The 26,602-nt window shown below is 40.7% G+C and overlaps 2 protein-coding genes across 2 annotated transcripts in view; both read right to left on the minus strand.

The window, feature by feature from the left end:
- Positions 1-5,497: 5,497 nt before the first annotated feature.
- On the minus strand, positions 5,498-19,699 carry LOC109510825 (Na(+)/H(+) exchange regulatory cofactor NHE-RF4-like). Its single transcript, XM_019861437.1, has 11 exons — positions 19,564-19,699; positions 18,672-18,699; positions 12,427-12,488; positions 12,130-12,341; positions 11,762-11,833; positions 9,960-10,092; positions 9,407-9,543; positions 9,107-9,314; positions 7,762-7,958; positions 7,581-7,667; positions 5,498-5,643 (listed from the first exon to the last, which is right to left on the minus strand). Exons 1-11 carry the CDS (start codon positions 19,577-19,579, stop codon positions 5,614-5,616), a joined length of 1,182 nt encoding a protein of 393 aa, XP_019716996.1. The 5' UTR covers positions 19,580-19,699; the 3' UTR covers positions 5,498-5,613.
- A 1,669-nt stretch (positions 19,700-21,368) lies between these two features.
- Positions 21,369-26,602, minus strand: part of nlrx1 (NLR family member X1) — a 24,370-nt gene continuing 19,136 nt past the window's right edge. The window contains exon 12 of the mRNA XM_019861600.1: positions 21,369-22,039. Coding sequence (XP_019717159.1) covers positions 21,902-22,039 — 138 coding nt within the window. The 3' untranslated portion in view covers positions 21,369-21,901. The remainder of the gene's footprint in view (positions 22,040-26,602) is intronic.

The following is a 26,602-nucleotide window of genomic DNA, read 5'->3' on the forward strand; positions in this document are numbered from 1 at the left end:
AAAAAAAAATCCATTCACTACTGCTAATGCGGGTGTATTAGAAGGTCGCAAATTTAGGGGGAAAATTACTTTGTAGACCAAATCAGAATGTGGCAAATGTCATGTGTCATCCACTAAGATTTAACATCACGCTGCTCTGTAATGAAGTCCATTTGTTTTTAATGTACATATTTGAAAAACGGATTTGTATTTTAAAAAATGTGCTTTTCATAAGATGTGATTGTGACTTTCCCCCTTGTGACAAGGCTTGTACTACTATAGCTGTCTTTTGGTCTCCACTGTTAAGTGAACCAAATTGGCATGAAACCCAACCTGATATTCAGACAATCGACTGTAGCTGCATCATCAGATTTTTTGGGGGGAACTTTTCTTAACAACAAAATGTTCCTCAGTACATTAATGAATTTACTGATACTGTACTCCTCCACACTTTTTTTTCTACTTGTAGTAAGTTTAATTACCAAAGATGATGAGACATACACTCAAGTAGTCAAAATATTCCGACTGTGTGCAAAATGGGTGTGTTCTTTAATATCAGGCCAATTTTGAAGTCAGCATTATGACAAAGAAGAAATATTTTTTTGGGCTACATCCTCAACGGTTTCAGAGGTCATTTTGATTAAGGGAATATCAAATTTGCTTTCAGAGACAGGAATGGAATTAATTTGAACATGTATGTGAGGTTTTCCACTCAAAATGTATTCATGTTGTCATGCATGCAATTTGAGAGATATATGCAAACCAATTTTCTGGGAGAGGCACTTAAAATTTGAATTGGTCAACCGCAGTTACACCAGTACGAGTCGGATAACACCAGAAAAAAACAGCCGAAGTTCTTCAATGTGTTAAGTCTTTTTAATTTTTTTTTTTTTTTTTGGTAGGAGGAGCTTCACATGCTGCCGTGCGATATAAACACGCTTGCTCAGCTGAGGCCACACATGCCATGTCAAGAGTAAAAATTAGGCAATGACTTAAATACTTATGGGGGACAAAATGGATGATATATGCAAATATGTATTTATAGTAAAATTTTAAAGTCACATTTTCAATTTTACTGAGTAAAAATAAGTTGACCGCCATGTAATATTTATCGTATATGCACCTCCTCTAATTTAAACACGCTCATCTTGACCTCACTCATAAATAGCACATTTCTAGTTCAAAAAGAAATAAAAAAACTGTCGTCCCTCTATGAGCTTTTCCTGAACTCACTCTCTGTAAATCTCGATCAAAGATGTCAAAATTAGCCTGATTGAATCTGTGTGCCGCAACTCGCTGCTTATCGGGCTATTTCGTTGCCATCCGTGTGTCTTTAAATACGGTAGGATAATGAAAGCACTATGAAGTTCAGTTGTATCAAAAGAAGCAACGGCCAGTTAGAAGGGGACTGAAATGTTTATCGACTTTATTCTTCCCTGAAACACAAAGAAAAAAAAAAGTAATGTAGTGGGTTTTCTATTGATTAAAATGAATTGTAGACCCCTTGGGGTAAAAAAAAAGACATCCATCTTGCAGAACTACTTAGTGACTTATTTTGTATGCCGCAGACCCTTTCTGTGGACGACCCTATGACACTTTTACAACAGGATGTGAGTCTTTTCTGCAATTGCAATTCAATTTTCCCACCTCCCTTTCCTCGACGTCCGCACCGCACGAGGAAGTGATCTGATTGTTTTTAGCTGAGGTCAAGGTTGTGCGTGTAAAAGGGGAGGGCCCACATAAAGATCTCCGACGAAGTTTTGCGCTTAGAAATAAAGCAAGTGGAGAAAAAAGTGACGGCTTAGAGCAGGCAAGATCCAGCCTTCCTTTGGAAACTGCTCTATTTTGAAACATTTCTTCGAATGCTTTCTCTATCTGAGGACTGTAGGGATAAACGGGGGACTTGTCATCCAAAAGACACCGCACCAAGCTAGAAAGCAGTAAAACCAGCAATAGCATTCTCTCAAGGTTGGAATTTATATCACCATCTAACTACGGACTTTTAGCTCACCGAGAGCGTCAACGGGAACTAAGTAGCATATTCAACTTGTTGTTTGTAAATGGTCATAAAAGTCCCAGGTCTGCCCGGCTCCTCTTCATACTTGTACACTGTATCCAGAAGAAATAGCTTTGAAGTAAATTATTTAATATATTTTTAGAAGTTATTTTCTATCCTGTTCCTCTTGGGAAGGCATGCGTTCTCCTCACACCTCAAAAAGTATGCTTATGTATATATGTGAAATAGAGAAGCTAATACACACACACACACACACACACACACACACACACACACACACACAAAATGTACCACTGTATAGAAAATTGTATTAGCCTGCACATTTCTAAGGCTGTGAAGTTGATTTTATTTTTAAACCTTGCATACAACTGTACATATTTTCTTTCTTTTTACCCCGCAACGAGGAAATCTTAGAGGACAAACGGCGCTGTCCAGTGGAATACGCAGTAATATCGACCGTATGTTGTGTGTAGAGTAAATTTGTACATAAATAGAAAGGAGAAGCCTCGTCTTGTTAGCGATGTTCACTCTTTCACTTGCGGCAATGCCGCGTGAATATGTTGAGGATTCACCGTGTTGCTCTCTACCTCTTGAGCTCTCCGACTTGGTTTTGTTTACCTCCAAATGTTGACGGAGAGAAATAAAAATAAAAAATAAAAAAAACACTTGAATGTCCATTCAAGCTTTTATACGGAAATGATCAAGTCTCGGGACCCACCCGTCGCGCGCTCCCTTATGTTCAACTAAGCATTCAACTCCAAATTTGAGTCAACCAATGTTTTTTTTTTTTTTTTTTTTGAGGGGGATTTACCCATCAATAGCCAAGGGTTACCTGACTGTTAGCTAGTTTTAGCTCCATAATAATAATAGGACATTAGCTTTTGGCGAGGAAGAGTTACTTCTTTAACCCCAAATGGCTGTGTGTTCAAACCTCAGCGTCAAGGACGCAAATGGATACCGAAGGTTTAAAACCTATCACATTCTATGTGTATATGCGCTGAGCGAAGCACGCTCTTTTTTTTTTTTTTAAATGCCGCTTACGTTGATGCTGTCAGAGGTTTTGTTATGCTTACCCAAAATGAAAGGGGCCATTAGACTCGAGAATGCGATCAACTTTAGCTAGGAATTAGCTAACTATGTTAGCTCCGTTAAAAACAAAAAACAAACAACACCAAAAAAAATAGGGATTTATTCAGCATTTACGGTGCATTCAGAAATGATTTTTGTTGCAGCCTTGTGCTGGACTGATGGCTTAAAAAAAACTGCAAAAACAAGAAAATGTAATACACTGATACATTTGGTTACGAGTGCCCCAACGAGCTGTCTCCGGGCCAATTTTCTTGCCTTGAATTCCGCATGCACTTCAAACATTTGGGAATTTTTGGGAAGGATCAACACCAGGATGGACACATTTGTGAAGTGGAATGAACAAACAGCATCAAGTGCTCTCGTCAGATGAGTGCAAAATTGGGCCTTTTGGGCAAAATGCAAAACATTATCATAATTTTGCACACCCTACTTTTTGGTTTTTCATTTCGAAACAAAAATTTAAACGATGGAATGAATTTTGTTCCACTTCACGATAATAATAATTAATTTCTGTGGATCATCTTTGAGGTGTTCCACTCGATGAATCTAAATTGCTTTCCGTAGGATTTGAAAGGGTGAATTTTTAGCAAAAGGCTGCAACATAAATATTCATACAAGCAGGTCTGAATGCACATTAAATGATGTTCCGATTAGTGTATGACTGTCAGATCCTTTTTAAGCGAGGCTAGGCAAGGCTAAATGGCTGCTTGTACCGTGATTTCCGGACTACAAAGCTAACCTGATTAAAAGCTGTGACAACTCAGTTTAGCCATCAAAATGCATTTGTAGACATTGTTTGCTTCATATTATTAGCCATGGGTCTCCATTTGCAAACAGGTCACACAGATGGATTTAAAAAAAAAACAAAAAACATTATTTACCTTGAACACAGGTAGATGTTGTTACACGAGGCCAATTCCCCAGTGCGGATCACCACACAGCAATGCAGCTTTTGGAAAACAGTTGGTTACATCTTTTTTGGAGGGGGGGGAACCTAGGGGCTGTATTTATGGCACTCGTTCCCTACGCTCATTCAGCTTAACTCAAGATGCTTGTTTTCGCTCAGCTCTATGCTATATACTCTATGTTCAGTCCTAAACTACTGCGTACGTACCGCTAAATACACACAGCACTGCCGTATTAGTCTTGCACACGCAACGTGCGCACTCCAACAGCATTTGTCAGATGAATATTGAGTATGAGGGCAGGCTCAAGGCTGTTTGATTTGCCCGCCATGGTGTGTTTGGTAATTTAATTGGTGATTAAATTACCAAATTCAACAGTCTCATCACAGATGTGATGAGACTGTTGATATATCTATTGACCTCTTGAAGCTTGTCAGTGAAAATTCATCAATAAAACCACGGCACATCAAAACCCAGCAGGGTTCAAAAAAGTGGGGAGGAGGGGGGGAGTCGTGGATTATCTTCGGAAAATATGGTATATTTACTGAAGTGGTATATCGGCATCCAGCTTTGTCTTTAATGAACATCTTTTACCGAAAGACGACGACACAATTGAAAATAGATACAATTAGCTAAGTGTTTTTTTGTTATATAAATAATGTAATGTGAAGATATCCATGAACAGATGTGTGGAACTTGTTCAGACGTCACATCTACCCTGTCACACTAACGGTACCGTTGACAGATCATTGCCTTCCATAAATTCCCCAATGGACAACAAAATGCAAGTGTTAATTGGAAACCGAAGTGAAATTTCTCAGGAATGAACACGACCACCCGCGGTCCAAGTTGTTACTCTCCCTTGCCATCGCTTCCATGACCCATCTTGTCAATACTGTAATGCCTTTTGCTTTATTTTGCATTGGAATGAAATACTTGAATCCGATTATACTCATTTGAAATATTTGATGAGTCCTAACTGACATACCTTATTGTGAAACTAACCACAAATTTTGCAACCACTGGATTTGTTTAATTTGCTATTTGAAAAATATTTGTATGATGTTTGATGTTTTAATCAGATGCACTGTATCCTGAATAAATCTGCGGTATACATGCACGCACACGCACACACACACACACACACACACACACACACACACACACACACACACACACACACACACACACACACACACACACACAGTACATCCATACAAAAATACATCTGTCTATTCAATGATTCCCTCCTGAACTTAAATCAAAGTTAATGTTGAGGTATCCACTTAATGATTGTCAGTTTGGAGATGTGAAATCGACCCCAAATTCATGCGGGAAATGTTAACAAAATTAAATGTGACATTTAAAGAAATGCGTATCATTTGTCTGACTGTTATTTGTCTCTTATGACCAGACTGCTTTGTTTTTATCTGAAGTCTTCAATTCAAACAACTTGAAATGAGTTTGTTTCTAGCTTGACTGAATATTTCGATGGAGACAATTGACATTTTAGAGGATAACAAAAATCTTTATTACACAGATTGATTCACTTTTGAGCCAAAATCTCCTTGAACATTCAAGTCCTGCTTCGGATGGATTGCTTCCTTCATTTCCCTTGAGCTGTCACAAGAGGGCATCACCAAACATTTGCGGCTGCACAAAACAATAAAAGTACATTGGTTAGTTTTCAGTAGTTAGTTTTAGTAAGTTTTAACTAGTGATGCACATAATGAAAAAAATCAACCCCTACGATAACCGATAATATCCTGCACTGTACGGCCTGAAAAAGTCATCAGATTCGATAACCAATAATGTGTGTGTGTGTGTGTGTGTGTGTGTGTGTGTGCGTGTGTGTGTGTGTGTTAGACTGCGTATGCAGTCAGGTCGGCCAATCAGATGGCTATTTTGATTATGTGAAAAACTTTATTTCAAGTTTCTTTTGAAGGAGGACATTCATTTTCAGGAATAAAAAACATTGTTCGACTTGGTCCAGTGAATCCAAATATTGGCCAAGTCTGAGACAAAAAAAAAAAACATTTCGAGTCCGGACTCGAATCTCGAGTCTGGAATCACGTACTACATAGCCTGGCAGCAGGATTCGATGTGCTGTTGGAGAAAATGTTTGACATAGAGCTGATTTTTCTCATGTTGCCCTCTGTTGATATACAGAAATGTAGAAGGTAAACATCTAAAAAAAAAAACAAAAAAAAAATTTTTAAATGATACATGAAATGGACCATGCATGCGCAGTTAGCGTTTGTTCTAGGGCCCAACCAATATGGATTTTTTTTTTTCAGGCAGAGGCCAATGCCGGTTTTTCCTGAAAAAAATGACAACAGATTAATCGGCTGATGAAAAAAAAAATAAAATAAAATCCAACAACAATGTATAAAACAATACCCCACATGCAATGGGTGCCAATTATATGTGGATTTTCAACTGTCAACTAAATTTGTTATTTAAAAAAAAAAAAGTGATTTATGTTACACTGATTTACATTCTATCGACCATATTGGCACCATTAAGTATGGAGTATGAAACATTTTGTTGGCTGAAGAAATAGGGTGACTTTACTGCAGTAGAGGGGCCAAGGGATGAGGTCATGTACCGTAGAATCTTTGTCGAGAAACTGCTTTCCTACTTCAGCGACCGCCAAGTTGCCGGTCAGCTCCCTGACTGAGTCCCTTTGCGCTCAATTGCTCCATTTGAACTGGCGACCAGCTCTAGGAAGAGTTCTGGTGGTTCCAAACTTCCATTTACTTGCAAAAATCCGCAGCAGGTCAAATATTTTGCCTTCGGACCTCCGTCTGCCTTTCAAAGCAAATTAATGAATGCTGTTTTCGTGGGACTCGTGCTGTTCTGGTACTTCACTTGATCATTACACAGGAAGTAGAAATGAATGTCCATTAACAATTTTTTTTTCTCCATACATCTTTGTACTGTCAACATAGACCAGGGGTCAGCAACCCAAAACGTTGAAAGAGCCATATAGGACATAAAAAAACAAAAAACAAATATGTCTGGAGCCGCAAAAAAATAAAAGCCTTCTATAAAACTTACAATGAAGGAAACACATGCTCTATGTATGTAGGTAGACTGGACTGTCTCAGAATTGTTTATGTTATTCATTCCTTTGTTGTGTGTTCACAAACGCCCCTATAGAATTTATTTTGTGATTTCCTCGCTTAATTTTTTTTTTGTTTTGGTGCATTATTTTAGCTTTTTTTAGTGTCTGTGAAGTGATCATTAATTTCCGTTTTTCGGAGGCTGCCTTTGAACGCCTCTCGAGTCGAACGAGAAGAGAGAAGGCACGGAGTCGGACGCAGACGTGTCTGTGTTTGTCGAGACTGTTAAAAGCACAAAATAAAGTGTACGTTTTAAAAAACCAACATCACAGCTCTCCTTTTTCGGAGCTGCAACATGTGTCTATATCTATTTGAGCTATATTAGCCTACTATCAAAATCTTTTTCCATTTTCAAATATTTTTTATGAAGCTCCAGGGAGCCACTAGATGTCACTAAAGAGCCGCATGCGGCTCTGGAGCCGCGTGTTGCCGACCCCCGACATAGACGTAGAGATGATGTAATACCTGTACTGTTTGAATTCCGGCCTGACCTAGGACACAGTCATCCTGGTGTATGAATTCGCCATGAAAGAACAGAGGTGAAATGCCGAGCTGCAGGAAAAACAAAACAACAGAGAGGACATTTCTAATACACGTTTTTTTTGGGGGGGGGCGATGTGGGGGAGCACCCTGTATTGGAACCTACCTGTCTGAAGAGGCTTCTCCCTTGTATCGATATAGTGGTAAAGGTGACGCTCTCCCCACTTTTTCGAACCCTTTTGACAACATCATCATGCTCCAAGAACTCCACTAGTTCTCCATTGACTGCAAGCAGTAGATCTCCATCTTCCATTCCCGCCTCTTCTGCCGGACTCCCCTTGTCCACCTCTCGAAGCACGTGAACTGAGCCAGAGACCATTTATTTTTTACAGGTTGATTGAACATCCATTTTTTTAAAGAATCTTAGTTAAGATGGCATTGAAAAATCACAGCTGTTCCACAGCTATTCAGCAAGCCCACGACCAGATGGAATCCTTCAAGAACAATAGACCATGTTTAACTATATATTGATCAGAAGTATATTTAATGTACTTAATGTGGTGTGAAGAAGTGTTTGCCCCTTTCCTGATTTCTTATTTGTCACACTTAAATGTTTGCCATCATCAAACAAATGTGTATATTTTTCAAAGACCACACAAGTAAAAACAAAATGTAGTTTTGACATCAAGTTTTTATGAGGGGAGAAAAAAAAAATCCAAACCTACATGGCCCTGTGGGGGGATAGTGATTGCCCCCTAAATCTAATAGCTGGTCTAACATTGGCAATGAATCTTTCACATCTCTGTGGAGATAGTTTGGCCCACTCTCCCTTGCATAATTGTTTTATTTCAGCAACACCAGAGGGTTTTTGAAGCACGAATTTTAAAGGTTGTGCCACAGCATTTCAATCAGATACAAGTGTGGACTTTGACTAGGCTATTACAAAACCATTTTTAAGCTATTAAGAAGTTGACTTAATGTGTTTTCGATCACTGTCGTGATGCAGAATCTAAATGTGCTTCAGCTTGAGGTCACAAACTGATTGCCAAGCATTTTCTGGTCAAGAGTAGAATTTTTGGTTCCATCAATCACAGCAAGTCGTCCAGGTCCTGAAGAAACAATCAGCCCCAGACCATCACATTCCCCCTACCATGTTTTACTGTATGGTATTTTTTTTCTGTAAACGCCAGTCACATTTACGGCAGATGTAACATTTGTGACTGGCCGTAACCCTTAACAGACTGATAGAGTTACTTTATTTCTCATTTGTTCTTGAATGACTTTGACTCATGTCATTTTGTTGCAGTATTTTTAGATCTTTTGTCCCACTTCATTCTACTTAGGTGATATCTTGACTGAGCGGATATGGAGGTAATCAGGCTTGGGTGTGGTTAGTGAAAATTAACTGGAAGATGTACTAATAGCTAGAGTAAATTTGAAAATGTTTGTTTGAGGATCTTTTCATAGATTTCCTCAATTGACTCAGATTCTGTCCATCATGACTGTCTTACCTGTTTGTCGTTTATCTGGAATCTTCTCTTGCCTCAGCAGGAAACCATATCCCTCAGGTCCTTTAACGAGATGCATTGTCTTTGCCGAGTGTGGGAGATTACAGTGGCCTGCCAGCACAGGCAAGATGGGCATCTTCCTCCTGATATAGCAAGACTCGCTTTCACCATCAATGACCAACACGGTCACAGAGTCTGCACTCTTCTTCAGCTGAGAACCAAACACACTGCAGGACTCACTCACAGTCTTAATCGAGCAAAATACACTAATGCAACTACGAATATGACAAAATAGTTTCTTACTGATTTGTTGATAGAGTCGTGTGTGAGATGGCATGTCATGATGCCATTCATCCAGACCAATCTGTCCCCACTGGTGACTCCAGCTTTCTCTGCTGGACCATCAGTTTCTACGCTCAGTATGCAGCGTCCTTTTAGGCCTGCAAAGACACATTAAACATGGGCTTAATTTATACTGCAGCTCCCCCTCCCCCCCTCAAGGTTATTCCAAAGTACGCTTATGTAATTTACACCATATTGAATTGTATGTTCACTTTTTTATGCACCAATAATGAAAACCTGATAACATAAGCTGTCCACTGTAGTAACCACTGTCCCTGAAAGGGTTAATGCTGTAGTTTACATTTGTTTACGTCAACATTGATTGTATTTCGTGTTATATCCTATTTGCCTGTTCCAATATCAGATATGAATTACCCACATTTGCAGCAGGCCAGATACTGAAAATATCCAATTCTATGTGTTTTTTTTTAAAACTCTGATGCCATGACATTTCAAGAAAAGTAGGCATTTGAACAGTGTTGTGCATCATAATTGTTCCATTTTGTGTTGGTACCTTCCGCTGAGATCAGGGTCATGCCAAGGCCACAGCCCTGATGCCGGGTTATGTGACACAGTCTGGGCCGAGAACAAGGGCCTCCCTTGGCAGCTGTAGCCAGCATCTTTAGGTCCACACCTGAACAAACTGCCTGCATTGGACCAACAGAGACGCAATCCGTACAAGTTGTGTTTGTGAAGAGAAAGTAAAACATACAAGGTCACTAAAGGTTTTAGTTCACCGCACACAAAGTGAAATATTTCAAGCCTTTGTTTCACTTTTGGTGATTATGGCAGAAAGACACAAAAAGAACTCTCCTGTTTCACAAAATTAGAATGGCAAATGATCTTAAACATAAAAATCTTGACCTTCTGAAAAGTGTATGAAAGTAATATGCACTAAGTACTATGTTGGGCCATGTTTTGCATCAATGACAGCATCAAGGTGGCATGGCATGGTACAAGTCAGAAGTTCTTGTAGCGGCTACAAGCATCTTGGGCTACAAAATAGCCCAAGATTCATTTTATGGCTGGTGCTATTTGTACTACGGAGCAAGTTATAATCCGGAAAATACGGTATATCATTTTACGAATATGTGCACCCCTTTCTCAGTGTGTTTGAGCTTTAAAGTTCTCGTTACAGCCCCGAAGTGCACTGTGTGATTTGTTCCCATAAACCCTGGTATTGGGTATGGGGAACGTGTCATTTGAATTTTATACACGGTTGATGCACTGAGGTCAATCTGGATCATTCAAACCTTTACTACTCCTATAGCTTCCAGTTACCCTGCCCGTCTCTCCAGTCGCCAGTTCTAGATGGCAAGCCTGTTTTGGTATTGAACTTTATTTGATCACGTGTATAGTCAGATCTTTTAGTGTACCTTATTGTGTGTATTTGTTGAATTGTATTGCTTTTTACTAATGTTACGAGACCTGCTCATTGTGTGTATTTGTTGAATTGTATTGCTTTTTACTAATGTTACGAGACCTGCTCATGGGGAGGAGTGTTAGATATGGTGCACTATTTCTCACCGTTTGTGTGCTTTGGACTTACGGTGGTGTGACTGCCTCCTACTAGCCATTGCCCGTTGTCCTAAACTGCAACCTGTTAAACTTCATGTGGTAAATCCTCGTCACCAGACTCCTCCTGCGATAGCTTTTACTGTTGTACTGATTTCATAAAATAGTAGTTGTAAAAGATTTGTACAGTCTCTGTCGTGCTGGACAGCTTACGTTGGGATATTGGACTTTTCCTAGATATATGTAATTTGCTATAGGTTTTACTCATCCTTTCATTTGAGCGTAGTCTTGTCTTCTCGAACATGGGAAACTCCTCTTAGCTCACATATCCATCCATCCACCCATTTTCTGATTCGCTTTATCCCCAGAAGGGTGCTGGAGTCTATCCCAGCTGTCTTCCGGCAGTAGGCGGGGGACACCCTGAACCGCTTGCCAGCCAATCGCAGGTCACACAGAGACAAACAACCATCCGCACTCACACTGGGGACAATTTCGAGTGTTCAATCAGCCTGCTATGCATGTTTTTGGAATGTGGGAGGAAACCGGAGTACCCGGAGAAAATCCACACAGGCACGGGGAGAACATGCAAACTCCACACAGGAAGGCCAAAGTTGGAATTGAACCCGGTACCTCCGCCCTGTGAGGTCGACGCGCTAACTAGTCGACCACCGAGTCACATATGCAAACTATACAGTACAGTATATCTATTTTTAATCCTCAATGAAACTTTCCAGTGGAGTTGTGTAATACTTAGTCCGAGCCAGGTCATATCAACTTGTAGGGTAGCTGTTCTTCTGGTACCTGCTCATAGTCATCTTTCTTCAACACCAGGAGAAACAAATGTAAGCCAGAGGACTGGATCTTCCTTGCCACCTGTCAGATAATTGCAGTGTGACACTTTAGCCAGCAGATGTTACGCAGACAAATCAGCAGGATGGAATTCATTTTGCATCATGGCAGCTGTTTTCTCAGGTTTTGGCCCCAAAATGTCTTTTGAGGTTGTTCAGAATTTAGCAAACTCTTTATTGATTTGCTTTGATATCACAAGGCTCTAATGATTAATATAAGGAGGATAGCGGCTTCTGTTTTGACCAGCCTTCTACAGGATGGATGGCTGACATGACATTTTGCGCTTGGGAAAAAAAAAAAATAGAAATCCGCACTCTAACCTTAATGAAGTTCATGTTGACCACATAGTCATCATTGACCTCCAACACTCTGTCGCCTGCTTTAAGTCCACTGTGCTCAGCTGGGCTCCATGGGTCAACATCTGTGATCTCTAAGCCTTGCTTTTCTGTGACCCTCTGCAAGTAGAAGCCAAAATTCTGCCCCTCCACACGCCTCAAGTGGTACAGTTTGGGCAGAGGATTTTGTTCTGATTCTGGACACAAATTTCTCAAAACAAGTTCAGTATGACAGGGCGCACGATGATGCACCATTGCATGACCTTTTCATGGAAACCTTACCAAAATCATCAGTGATGACCAGAGCTGGATTATCGATCCCTTCCTTTGGGTTGAAGGTAAAACTGTCAGCACAAATATGAAAAAGTCATGGATGTTTTAAAAATAGTAGGACAGAAATTCACTGGACCTGAAACATGCATTTCCATCAAGGACAGTGCGTTTACGAACTCAACTAATTTGAACCAGACAAAATCTAGGTATGGAAGACATAACTGTGATATACTCAACATTAAAAAAAAAAAAATAGACTGTTCACATGTCAGCGTCTGTCTGTTTGTCTCTCTCTCCCCCCTGTCCGTACCGTACATACATAAACACTTAAACATGCAAATATTTATAGCAGAATGGGCCATATTCCGCGCCTCCAGACCCTTTGGGGGGCACATGAAATTAATGGGGTGCCGAATTATTGTTACCCGATCAACTGAATACGTGCGTGCCTTTGTGGCTCGAACGCAACAGTGAGTGCAAATACAAACACATTTTGAACCTACTGATGTACATTAGATTCGCATTAATTTAAAAAACGCTATTGTTTCTTTACATTTTTAATTCCTGGGCGATAAACAACCCAGCACTAGGATTTCTTCACCTAAAAATAATAAACTATGATTGTTGGGGATTTCTGCTACTTATTCACTGATTCGGGTAAATGAGCTGTCTTCACACTCGCGTGTGTACGTGCAATGTGAGTACACTTTATATGTGAAGACACTCTTACTTAACAAGCACATTAAACAAATTGTGGTTAAACTGGCAACATTTAAGCAATACTTGTGGGATGTGCTCTTATTGTGACAGTTAATTTGTGCCATTTCTGGTGCCTGACTGCAACCTGACCACTTAGTTCGACACGACGCGGTATCGTGGGAACATGAAAAATGTCGCACAAAACATTTTGATGGAACAGATCTTGTCGATTCTAACAACATGCTTACAGACACGTGAATAGGAATGACACAACTTTTTTTTTTTTGTCATCAACGCACACTTCTAAAGGAACTCACAGCACCGTGTCCACACTACATCCAGACTCCGTAGTGTGCCGCACTGTCATGTCAATTTGGGTTTCATACAAGAACCTTATACAAAGTATGCAAATTAGTAACCACATCAAATATTAACATTGTGGGCTTTTCCCCACACACCACGTGTGTATACTATTTTACAATACCACGTTTCGTGTTTCTAGCAACACTGCCACCTACTGTACAGTCAGAGAACATAACAAAGTACCTATGGACACCCAATTTCACGAAAAATCAATCCAGCCGGTTAAAAAAGCTGTCTGTGTTGTGTGTCTCTTGGTGTCTGCCCACTGCTAATGCCATTTGAAATACGGATTTCTAAAAGTAAAGTTTTTATTACTATTATTTTATTTCATCATAGTAGCTATTGTTGTTTTGTGAAATACTCATGTTGAGTTGCTTGTCGCGAAGACATTAAGCCTTTAAGGGACAGTGGTTACTGTAGTGGACATCTTATCATGTTATCAGGTTGCAGGGTGCATGAAAGTGTTAAAAAGAAAAAGAAACAGTGATGTCATTTTTGTTTGCTTGAAGGCCAGTCTTATCTTCAACAGTCAATCACGGCATCACTGAAAATAAGGTTCAACGGGCAGGCGTATATGCGATGAATACGTCAGTGTTTGCATGCGAGAGTCCCGCACATTTTTCAAAGTGTGGCCGTGTGTAATGTGGCAAGACATGTCATGTGTTTTGGTTTTTTTTTGATCGACGCATTTCTCTCGTGAAGTGACATCAGCTTTGTCGTGAGCGCCTCTTTGAAGAGGAAAACACCTCAAAATCCCTAAATCTTGGACGATCATTCTAATATTTTCAGAAGTTGATGTGAGCATTAAGTAAAAATGTCATTATAAATTTTGGTGACCATTCGTCGTAGTTTTGGCACATTAGTCGACGTGTAGATTCCTACATTACGGGTTTAGACTGTCATGTTACATCACTGGACGTCAAGTGAGAAAGAACATATTACATTAGCGTCGGCAAATAAAGAGCCATTTGAACTGTGTTAATACAAGATTCCATGGGAGCCATAAAGTCTTTGGAACTCTAAAATGATTATATTCCTTTCCTTTTTCTTTCAATGTTGTAGCAGACGATTGTTGAACCGGGTCGAAGCGATAGGTCAGCCGATCCGCCATAGTGTATGTGGCTTTAATATTAGATGTAAAACTGAGCTAGGAGAATTGTCATACAATCAAAAGCAATAATTCCGTATTAATCCAGTGTGTTTTTGCTTGATGATGCATCTCCAAGGAGGAAGCATATTCATAATTTTCTTCGCTTTGCCATATCCATTATGGTTGCAGCATCGACGTACACAGGAAGGCTCCTTTGTGCAGGGGTGTCAAACTCATTTTTGTCACGGGCCACATTGTAGTAAGTTTCCAAGGGCCATTATGACTGTGAAACCGTATCAGTGTTTAATCACCTCCTTGAATTATTACATATAGAGGACACAATTAATAGATAAATAATTTTGAAATCAAAAGTCAAGGAGACTAGTCCATTCCACTGTTGTTCAAGTTTCTGTAATAATGTAAAACAAGAAAATGCTTGCAGTAGCTCGACACGATGATTTATTGCATATGACAATTTGAAATTTGGTATAGATTTTAGCTTGCGTCATGGAAGTTGACCTGGTTGAATTGCTTTCGCGGGCCACATAAAATTATGTGGCGGGCCAGATCTGGCCCCCGGGTCTTGCGTTTGACACCTGTGGTACATGTAATGTAACAGTTGTCTATGATAATACTTGCTTGCGGTTGTACCAAAAGGCGCCATTCAAGATCGCCAGTGTATGAAGCAAAGCAAGTGCTGTCTCATCTGTAGGGTAGTAATTGCCCCCCCCCACCCCATGCCTCTTTCCCACGGCATCATGCACGGATGCTTTTTTTTTCGGAGGGGGAAGGTGTGGACTGGGACAGAAGCGCTGTAAAAGTACGATTATATGAATAAGGACGAAGGGACGATGACAGAAGGGTACCCGGGTCACGGACAGAGCACAGACCGGCAAAATAGGATAAAGTGCCCATCTCTGTTCTTTATTATTATTAATTATGAAGCCTCGCCAATCAGAGATGTAGCTAAGACGGCGATATATGTATTGACCAATGAAAAGCGCACTTTCGGCAACCGCATAGCACAATCGCAAAAGAATTTTTAAAAACTACAAAAGCTATAGATAGTGGACTGGTAGACGGACGAAATGTTATCAAGCGCCGAAGAATATTGTGAGAAACGATGGTACTGTATATGTGTATTTCCCCTGCAAAGAAATCCACTGTAGTCTGTAGTGACATGCAATAAGACATGGGCTAAAACGTTTTACCACCAATTAAAGAAGTATTTGCAAGTACTGTAGTGCTGCCAGTACAGGATGTTTTTTTTTTTTTTTTTTTAATTTTTTTTGATACCTGATCTTAAGCACAGAGCAGAGAATATGGGCAAGACTGAGATGGTTTAGTCATGTGCGGAGGAGGGACAGCGGCTCTTTTGACAGAAGGATGCTGGAAATTCAGCTGCTAGATAAGAGGCACATCAAAGAGATTTTTGCATGTTGTGAGGGAAGACTTTCGATTAATATAGCTGGAGTGAGTGCAGAAGATGCAGAGGCCAGGGAGGAATGGAAGAGGATGATGACCCTCTGTGATGACCCCTAAACAGGATTAAGCCCAAAAGAAAGCTCTGGCTCTCAGTGAAGGCGGACGCGTTTTGCTCTGCTACCCCCTCCTCTTTACTCCTCTGCTTTGCTGACTTTGTCTAATGTGCTGTCTTCTGTCTTGATATAGCCTCCGTATTTTTTTCTTCCGAAAAGACAAACCATGGAATTAGTCAGCTAGACTCTCAGAACTATGGATACATTTTTTTCGACGAAAAGAGCAGGCGGTGGGGAGCCTTCTTGCCCCTCTGGGAAATTTGTTGCTGGATACACTTTAGATCCTTGGCAGAAGTGGAGAATGGTCCCTGACAATATTGTCCATAGAAGATTTGGAAGACATCTCCATTATTGGCCTTTTGATAACAGGTATCCTGCTGTTTGGTATTAGCAGTTTTCTGGGGTACCCGGGTCACGGACAGAGCACAGACCGGCAAAATAGGATAAAGTGCCCATCTCTGTTCTTTATTATTATTAATTATGAAGCCTCGCCAATCAGAGATGTAGCTAAGACGGCGATATATGTATTGACCAATGAAAAGCGCACTTTCGGCAACCGCATAGCACAATCGCAAAAGAATTTTTAAAAACTACAAAAGCTATAGATAGTGGACTGGTAGACGGACGAAATGTTATCAAGCGCCGAAGAATATTGTGAGAAACGATGGTACTGTATATGTGTATTTCCCCTGCAAAGAAATCCACTGTAGTCTGTAGTGACATGCAATAAGACATGGGCTAAAACGTTTTACCACCAATTAAAGAAGTATTTGCAAGTACTGTAGTGCTGCCAGTACAGGATGTTTTTTTTTTTTTTTTTTTAATATTTTTTGATACCTGATCTTAAGCACAGAGCAGAGAATATGGGCAAGACTGAGATGGTTTAGTCATGTGCGGAGGAGGGACAGCGGCTCTTTTGACAGAAGGATGCTGGAAATTCAGCTGCTAGATAAGAGGCACATCAAAGAGATTTTTGCATGTTGTGAGGGAAGACTTTCGATTAATATAGCTGGAGTGAGTGCAGAAGATGCAGAGGCCAGGGAGGAATGGAAGAGGATGATGACCCTCTGTGATGACCCCTAAACAGGATTAAGCCCAAAAGAAAGCTCTGGCTCTCAGTGAAGGCGGACGCGTTTTGCTCTGCTACCCCCTCCTCTTTACTCCTCTGCTTTGCTGACTTTGTCTAATGTGCTGTCTTCTGTCTTGATATAGCCTCCGTATTTTTTTCTTCCGAAAAGACAAACCATGGAATTAGTCAGCTAGACTCTCAGAACTATGGATACATTTTTTTCGACGAAAAGAGCAGGCGGTGGGGAGCCTTCTTGCCCCTCTGGGAAATTTGTTGCTGGATACACTTTAGATCCTTGGCAGAAGTGGAGAATGGTCCCTGACAATATTGTCCATAGAAGATTTGGAAGACATCTCCATTATTGGCCTTTTGATAACAGGTATCCTGCTGTTTGGTATTAGCAGTTTTCTGATCTCCCGCAAAATTCAGCTGGCAGGAGCAGCTTCATTGGAAGGGAATAAATGGACGGCCTACATGGAGGGTGCGCGCCGGGTGATCAAAACTCAAGACTCATGCGTTGACCGAACTGGACCGCAAAGTGGATGTGTTGGAGTCGCTTCGCAAAATGGAAAAACCGGGAGTAGTTGTACCGACCTGGAAAATTGATTGACTGAAGAATTTGGCAGATAGACGCCACACAGAGTCACATGCGAAAAGACATTCAACGCTATCTGAAATTGTAGACGGCCTGTTCCCAAAACAATTGTTATTTGGACTTTCCCGTGGATGGAAAAACACACGGACGCGAGTATTCCAATTTCCCTTTCCCTACACTACTCTCCGAGCCTGTGACTGATAAGGTCTCGGCCTTGCAGCTACAGGTGCAATGTTAACGTCGGATTCCTATTCACCCCGCCTCTCCCACAGGGCAGAGCTAGAGAGACTTTAGCAGCCTTCCCAAGTTGTGCCCCGCCCCCCCCCCCCCCCCCCCACACTGTTCATTACGTTAAGTTTCAAGAATTGTTGTCCTAACTTTTTAAATGTACGCTACATGTGCTGAGTTTTTTTTCTCTGGCTCAAACCATCTTCCCATTTAAGGAGAATGATTGGAGTCTATCGGGGTTTTTTTTCCCTTCCCCTTTCCAACTGTTTTCTTTTCACATCTAAGATCTCAGGGCGCTTAACAGTGACCAGCCAGGCTTCTCGTGCTGTCTCCCCCATGTTGGTTATTGCTGTCTTGTTTATGTTCCTCTGGACGGGTTGTAACTGGGAAGTAAATTCCTTGTGTTTTTGTTGTTGTTTTTTTTTGGGGGGGGGGGTTTGCATTCTGTACTTGACCAATAAATCCGATTCTGATCTGATTCTGATCAAATAAAAGACTGTGCCACTCTGAAGCAGGGTCAGAAAAGTAATCATTATAATCATTATAATAACTGATCTCGTCCTAACCCTAACCGCTCTTGGGCACAACCTTACCGTGCATTCCCCTCGCTTTGACCTCTCGACTTTAAACTGAATTCTGCCACTAAGAAAGAAACGCGAAGGATTTACTCACCGTGGAAGCTCAGTCACATCCTGGCAGCCTAAGGAGTACACAGAACCATAGTAAAAAGTATCATGTGGACCAGCTCAAAATGTATTTTGAAACAATTTTAAATGGTGTGCATTAAAACCAGAGGCAACTGTACACTCTTGCCCACAGCTTCAGTCAGTTTAATTGAAACCAATTTACCACCAGGCTTAATTCCTTCCTCACGCTGTAAATAGGTTGTTATTGTTTCATAAAATCTTTTATGTTAAAGTTCTGATCCTGTAGTCACCATAAGCAGAGTCCATCGACATTGAACACAATCGACCCATATTTTAAAGTGCAAATAAACTAGCTCCATAGAGCAAATTGGCAAAACAAGTAGAGATGAAGTGGTTTTACGATACGCCACATATCATCTGATTAAGAAGTACAATCATAGAAAAATAATTCATAATCCCTAAGAAAACAACAAAAAAAACCTACTCTTCCTGTAAAGGGATACTGATTTATTTCGGTTTAGATTCATTTAAACAGAGCATTTTCCTGACCCTGCTCTATTTGTAAAGTGCCTTGAGATTATTTTGTTGCAATTTGCTGCTGTACTGTATAAATCAAATTGAGCTGATCACTCTGGAACACAATTACTTAGTCGACTTCTGTTCAGTTTTTGCTCATATGTACGATGGTAACTTTTCACACACAGCAAACCCCTTAAACTATTTCTTAACTCTTTCCTCCAATGATCAAAAAAACAGATCTTGCCGTGTTGCGAAGACACGATCGACAGCACAAACTAAACATACTACAGCCATGCTTGTCACAGACTTCTTTTTCACGCAAAGCAGCTTTCAGGTGAAATAGTGGTAAGTGCTTTGTTCAGGAAAAAAAAAACAGTGAAAGAGGAAGGGGAGCTTACCTGATCTCGGCCTCATGGTGTTCCCACCTCTCTATCGCCTCAGACTAAAGAGCAGTTGAGAGACCAGCTTTGGAGTTAAGGGATAATAAAAAAAAAACGTTATCAGCAAGCCACTTGGAGGCTCCTTTCCAAACAACCATGTTTAAATATTTACTCACTGGGTGGTTTAAACAACTCAGAGCGATGTATGCTCAGAGTTAGTGTGAAACAGGCAACACGACGACGTCTCATTTTTGATCTCCTAACGAGAGTAAACATAATCAGAAATTCTGAAAACAGTTCTCGCAAGACTCATGGGGTCAAAATAATAAAGATATTTAAATAAAATTAACCTAATCTGCCCCAAATCTACAGCTACCCAGAAAATGGATTGGAAAACCAACCCAGTATTTTTGGATGTATGACAGTGATACCAAAAACATCTATTGTGGTGCAGTGAAAACAGAAAAGTAGAATTGAAACCATTTGGAGTGTGCACATACGCATACAACACAAATGCTTTTTGCATGCTGAGGGCGGAGTACATGAAAAGAAATGAATTTAGCATCACACATGACAAAATATGACTTTCTCCAGTGTTCATTAAGGAAGGCGACAAAGGGATGGTCGGTTCCAGTGCGGAAGAATTAGACGTGAACCCACACAGCCCTGACTTCAACCCTGTGGCAACTCCGCATTAAAGGGGAAGTCAACCCAAAATGGCTGTCCCTTGAGATGGACAAAAACAGGGAGATTTTTCTGCTTCACTCATATTCCACATGCGCAATATTAATCCGAATACCACGTTAAGTTTAGTGGGGCTGCATTGAACATTTTCTTGGAAAGTAAATTTGGGGGTTGACTGAAAGCTTCCGCATTCTGCCATGTGGTTATGATTTATCTATTTTGCATTCAATACTGATTCAATTGAGAAAGCGATGGCAAGCAAAAGAAAAAAAAAAGTCTTTATTGAAGATGAACAGTTCGACAGATTCAAATATATGCGTGAGAGTCTTACAAAATCAAAGGCAAAATTCTTCATGGCATAAGATTTCTCGTAAATGGTGGAAATTGAAATTCTACAGACAATTATTGTTTGTTTTTCCGAAGAGAGCAGAGGTCAGTCACACTTCACAACATTGTTATTAGACGACATATCATATCATAAAAAAATTAAATGCAAATAAATAAGATGGCATTGCACCATTGTTAAGCAATCTTTTTCAAGTACAAATATATGTGTCAGAAATACGTTGGCAGTACATAAACACAAAAAATATAGTCTCTCTCTCTCTCTCTCTCTCTCTCTCTCTTGTTGGCAGTACATAAACACAAAAAAATGTAGTCTCTCTCTCTCTCTCTCTCTCTCATATACGCATTCATGCACACACACACAAAGAAAGAAAAAAAAAACCCTAAAATCAACAAATTAAAAACAAACTTGTGGCCCCAAAACAATAATGACCATCTGCAATGGTCCTCCAAAATACCGACGGACAGGGGAAACATTCTTTCTATGTGATGGCTAATCCACACAATGACGCCTCCTTACAAGTTTAAAAATTATTTATTAACAGAATGTACTTTGGAAAACTATCTTGCTTCTGTTTTGAGCACCAAACATTATCTTAGTGACACAACAATCCTGATGTCTATTTTCACTTCAAAATGATTTATTTCAGCATCCAGGAAGTGCTATATGTGTTTGATCTTGTCTTTATATCTGCAGTGAAGAACAGCTGAAAGCAAAATCGCTTTCTCAATATGTTGATCTAATCTTTAATACTGGACCATGCGACTCCTGACTCCATACTATATAAATCCTTTTATTTGTTTGTTTGTTTCTGCGTTACCGTATGTTTCACTTCCTCAATGTCATAGCCGGCTTCCTGCAGCTGTCACATGACCAACACATTCAGCGTAATTATTTTTTTTTTTGATCTGTGGTAAAGGTTGGAACGGCAAATCATTGATCAAATCCACTTCTGGAAAGGAAGCCTTTTTAAATGCGTTCATGCATGTTAAGGAACTCTTAACGAAAAGACAAAATCATTTGCCATCATGGACCTTAAGTCAATGATTCAACCAACCAATGAGAAGGATTTTCAGGAATATTTTCCTTTGCTCTTCCATCTTTTGAACAGTGATAGAGTAAATGTCTGTTGTTGTTTTTTCCCCCACACACATTTTGCTCAGTAAGTTTTTGTAGTCTTCCAGGTGTGTGTGCGTGTGTGTGTGTGTGTGTGTGTGTGTGATTACTAAATAGTGATGACACACTCTCACGCCCATCTGGAGGACTCCACCTATAGTGATGACTTAAAAAAATGACTGACTGGCTGTATTCCAGTTACTTATTGGCTCATGCAGATGGTGGCGGCGTGTCTTTCTCAAACATGCGTAGCGTTTGACGGATGCCTTTCTCCACCCTTCGGAAATGAAGCTTTTTCCAGAGGCTCTGCTGCTGTTGACGTCCCCATTCCAGATCCCTGAGGAACACCTGCACGGGAGAGGGGCCGCATGACTGCCAGTGACAAACAAAGTTACGTCACCTTATCAAACAACAATCTTAGCTCATAAATTTAATTACTTTGCTAACAATAACGTGACAGGGTGCTCACAGGCAATAAGTTTGAATACTTTGGACCGCTACAGGAGGACTTCATGACACTGTTGACTTCCTGTGCAAGTTTAAATTTACAAATGCAGATGTACTGAAACAGGTGATTGGTCTGTTTGATTTAGATGTGTAGCCATCTGTGGCTAAACTACAGCGCTACCCTACTCCTGCCCAAAACAGCTCATGGTCGGACGCAATCCATTCAGGGGCGCCCGGTCAACCTGTTATTTGTTCGTTTTTAGAAGCAGGATATTAACACTTTCATGCACAAATAATAGGGATTTTTTTTCTCAAGTTTTTTTTTTTTTTAGTCTTTAGGCATGATAAAAAATAATGGCAGTGGGTGGCAACACACAACGGTCCACTTGTAGTGCTTGATGCACAACTGTGACATTAAGATGAATTAATATACGAGAAGCAAGATGTAAATAGCTTTCCACTCTAGTAACCGCTGTCCCTGAAATGGTTAAATTTGGCGCATTTCAACATCTGTTGCCATCATTAAAACCTCTGTTAATAATTAAAAAAAAAAAAAAAGATCAAATCTTGTCCCACCGCATTGTCTACACTTTACATTTTTTCTGTTGATATCACTTGTTCTGCCTCAAAAAATATTTCAAGTATTTCACATTTTTTATTTGCTCCTTTAAAACGCCAGATTCAGAGTCACTGTGCTCCAATTACAAAAAAAGGTTTGTCTGGATCCCTGGCCTTATTTCAAGAGTCATTGAGTCAGTGCCTTGAACATTTCTGCAGGCACTCTGAACAACACTAAATAAAGGCAACAAAGATCTTTGATGACATGTGTCAGGAGCTAATGCAAGGAGCTGAAGACAGGTGAGCCAATGTCATGTGTGGTGCTTTTGAACATAATACCTTTACTGCTGGACAGCAAAAATTGGAAGAACACCGAGTTGTTTACTCTTAACTGTGATGATGACCACAATTGCGGCAGAGAACGTTCAGGTGGAGATTTCTGCCTGTGACCGGGAGTTAAAACGCCACATTCACATTTGCGGTATCCATCTCATCTTTTATCACTAATTTTCAGTCTCACAAGATTTTGTTACACATGCAAGATGGTGGTTCAACCAAATCATTTTCATGCGCTATGTAAAGAAATGAAAACATCGGTCGGAATTTGCCGGCTACTTATAAAAGTTACAACGCTGACTTCCATCCAAAAATTGAGCTGGAACGGAGAAAGGAGGAAAAAGCTAAAATCCACGTTGCTTTATTGGAGCCGGTCACTACATTCCCATGCAACTCTTTAGGAAGAAACTGACGTTGTCATTTACTTGCATCGATTGCAACACTGTTTCATCTGAACTCCCCTGGAGTGATTCATGCAATTTTGATATTCTCAACTAAGAATGACTTTGAGGTCAAGTCCAGGGCTCACAGAACTTACAAAGGAAAAGTGCTACTTTATTGATGGCATTTCTCGACCCCACGTCTTTGTGAGTCACCTTTTCCCAAATTAAGATTCTTACATTCAAACTTGATGATGACAGGACTGATGATCATTTGGAAGTGTGCTTTAGTGTCACTCAGTACATGTTTTCAGAATACAAAAAAGTACAGTTTTATGGACAAGTCACACCGACTTGATTTTCATATCAAGAATACTTAATTTTAAAGTAATAATTTGTAATAATTTCTTTGTCTTAAGATGTTATATGAACCTGCCAAGGCACTCTCCCTTTCTAAAAAAATTAAATAAAACTAAATATTGATTCGTTAATCCATCCATCCATCAATCAATTTTATCATCTGTTTAACCTCACAAGAGTTGCGGGGCGTGCTGGAGCCTATCCCAGCGGTCTTTGGGCAATAGGTGGGGTACACCTCAAACTGGTTGCAATTTAGAGTGTTCCATCAACCTGCCATGAATGTTTTTGGAATGTGGGAGGAAACCAGAGCACCCGGAGAAAAGCCACATAGGCACGGGGAGAACATGCAACCTCCACGCAGGAAGGCCGCAGCCGGAATTGAACCCTGCACCTCTGCACTAAGGGTGTGGAAAAGAATCGATATTAATCGATGCATCGATGCGCACGTGCGCGATGCGAGTGCATCGGCTCATTCACTGGGTACGACGCAATTCACGGGTGAAATCTAGATTCATCACGATGCGTTGGTGGGTATCGGTAAAATCCGATGCAACCGCTGTTTTATTCATGTTAAACGTCACCTATCTGTCCTTTCCTAGGGGCAATGCACCATCATTATTTTGCGTTTTGTGTTGAATACGGACGGAAGCCGTGAATCACATACAGTGCAGTACACTACTACCGAAACACTATGGAAGTTCGAGCAAGCAGCCGCGAGGAAACTACTATACTTAATGCACCCGCAACATTCAGATCTTACGTTTGGAAATACTACGGCTTCGAAAAGAAAGACGGAAAGCTTGATAAAACCTCCGTAATTTGCAAAGAATGTCGCGCTAAGAGGCCATACCCCGCCTCCCCGTCCAGTTCCTCGTCGGACACCGGAGAAACTCTTGGCAAACCAGGTCAGGATCAGAATAAAATCGCCTCTTACTTTGGGGGTCCCCTTGCAGCTCACTGTGACCGCGCAATGGCTATAACTAAGGCCACTGCTTATTTCATATGCAAAGACCTCCAGCCTTATAGCGTGGTGGACAACGAGGGTTTCAGACAGCTCGTGCACGTTTTGGAACCCAGGTATAAAATACCGGACAGGTCTGTGTTCACTTACAAACATATTCCCGATCTGTACAACAAAGTGAGAAGTGAGACTACTGTGTCGTTGAACAGTGCGCAAAGAGTTGCACTTACAGTGGTTGGGTGGACGTCTTGCGCTACTGACTCATATATAACAGTGATGGCACACCACGTTGACAAGGAATGGGAAATGCAAAACTTCATTCTTCAGACCAGAGTTTTCCGTGAGTCGCACACCGGAGCAAACCTTGCGGAGTTACTGCGTGACGTTTGCCGCGAGTGGAACATTGGCGATAAGAAGCCAGCGTTAGTCACGGATAACGCCACTAACATGATTCTGGCGGGATCTGGCGCAGAAATGAAGCCGCATGTGCGATGCATAGCACACACGCTTAATTTGTCCTCGCAAAAAACATTTGCAGTAGACCAGGTGAAACCTGTCCTGGTGAAAATAAGGAGAGTCGTTACATTTTTTTCACAGAAGTACCAAAGCATCCAATGCTCTCCGTGATTAGCAGCACAACTTTGGTCTGGCACACCACAAGTTAATCCATGATGTTGCCACAAGGTGGAATAGTTCCCTTGATATGTTGGAGCGTTACTGGGAATAGAAGGATGCTGTGGCGGCAGTATTAAGGAAAATTAAGCCAAGGGGAGAACCACTGCCTCCCCTCTCAGATGATGAGATGAAAGTAATCCCAGAAATCTTGAAACTGATGTCCCCCCTGAAATTGGCAACCAAGCTCCTCAGTGAGGAAAAGACCCCCACTATCTCCATCGTTTCCCCACTACTGGCCAAACTACGGTCAGAATTTGGAGAAAACCACAGCGATCTCGCTGCAATTGGCAAGATGAAAGAAAATTTCAGACAGGACTTTAATTCCTGTTACAACTACATCCAAGACTTCCTCGACAATGCCTCAGCCCTTGATCCCCACTTCAAGGACCTGCACTTCATGGATGCTGACAACACTACAAAGGATGTGATATTCCTGAAGATAGCACAACAAGTGGAGGATATGGTCAGAAATACAATGTTATCAGCAGTTAGTTTTACTCTTAGTATTTTCCATCTCACTTAAGGGTTTTCTTTTTTTAATTCTCATGATATTATATGTATTTATTTATTTATTTCACATGGAAAATAAATCAACACTTATGCTAGTTTTCAACACTTGTCCAGGTTGGCTTTTCTAGATGATGATGATGATAATTTCAGGCAAGGGCTGATGGTATGCTGGATGATGAGAGCCAGGCAGCTAAGGCAGAAGGTGATGGGAGAGTGTCAGAGATGTTCACTCGGACGGTCGACAAAGGCTCGAACACAGGAACAGATCGTCTTTCTCTGCCGGCAGGAGGTGCAGTTTTCTACGAAGCCACTCCGTGTGCGCTTCTCACTGACACCTGACCTCTGCCACCTCTGCCGGCCCTTTTATTGATTGGATATGCAAATTACAAGTATTATATCAGAAAAACACTCCCATCTTCATTAACATGCCGCACCCCTGGGCGGCCCAATTGGGCCACCCCTCAGCAGACCCCCTAAGACAGGGGTGTCAAAGTCAAATGGACGGAGGGCCAGATAAAAATTTTTGCTGCAAGCCGAGGGCCGGACTGATCGAATGTTCATTGAAAATTTTAAAAATAACCACATATTGTTTATTAAACCAAATTTAATTGACTGAAAACCTAACAAATACATTCCAATACGGTCAGATAAATAAAGCAACATTTTTTTATGGCTATGTCAGTA

Source organism: Hippocampus comes, unplaced genomic scaffold, assembly GCF_001891065.2.
Source record: "Hippocampus comes isolate QL1 unplaced genomic scaffold, H_comes_QL1_v1.1 scaffold122, whole genome shotgun sequence".
Lineage (NCBI taxonomy): Eukaryota > Metazoa > Chordata > Actinopteri > Syngnathiformes > Syngnathidae > Hippocampus > Hippocampus comes.

Coding starts and splice junctions, on each gene's coding strand:
- LOC109510825 (XM_019861437.1), bottom strand. Junction 12,489..18,671: donor GATGTGACTGAGCTTCCACG/GTGAGTAAATCC, acceptor TTGTGCTGACAG/TTTTACCTTCAACCCAAAGG. Junction 9,544..9,959: donor GACCCTGATCTCAGCGGAAG/GTACCAACACAA, acceptor GTGTCTTTGCAG/GCCTAAAAGGACGCTGCATA.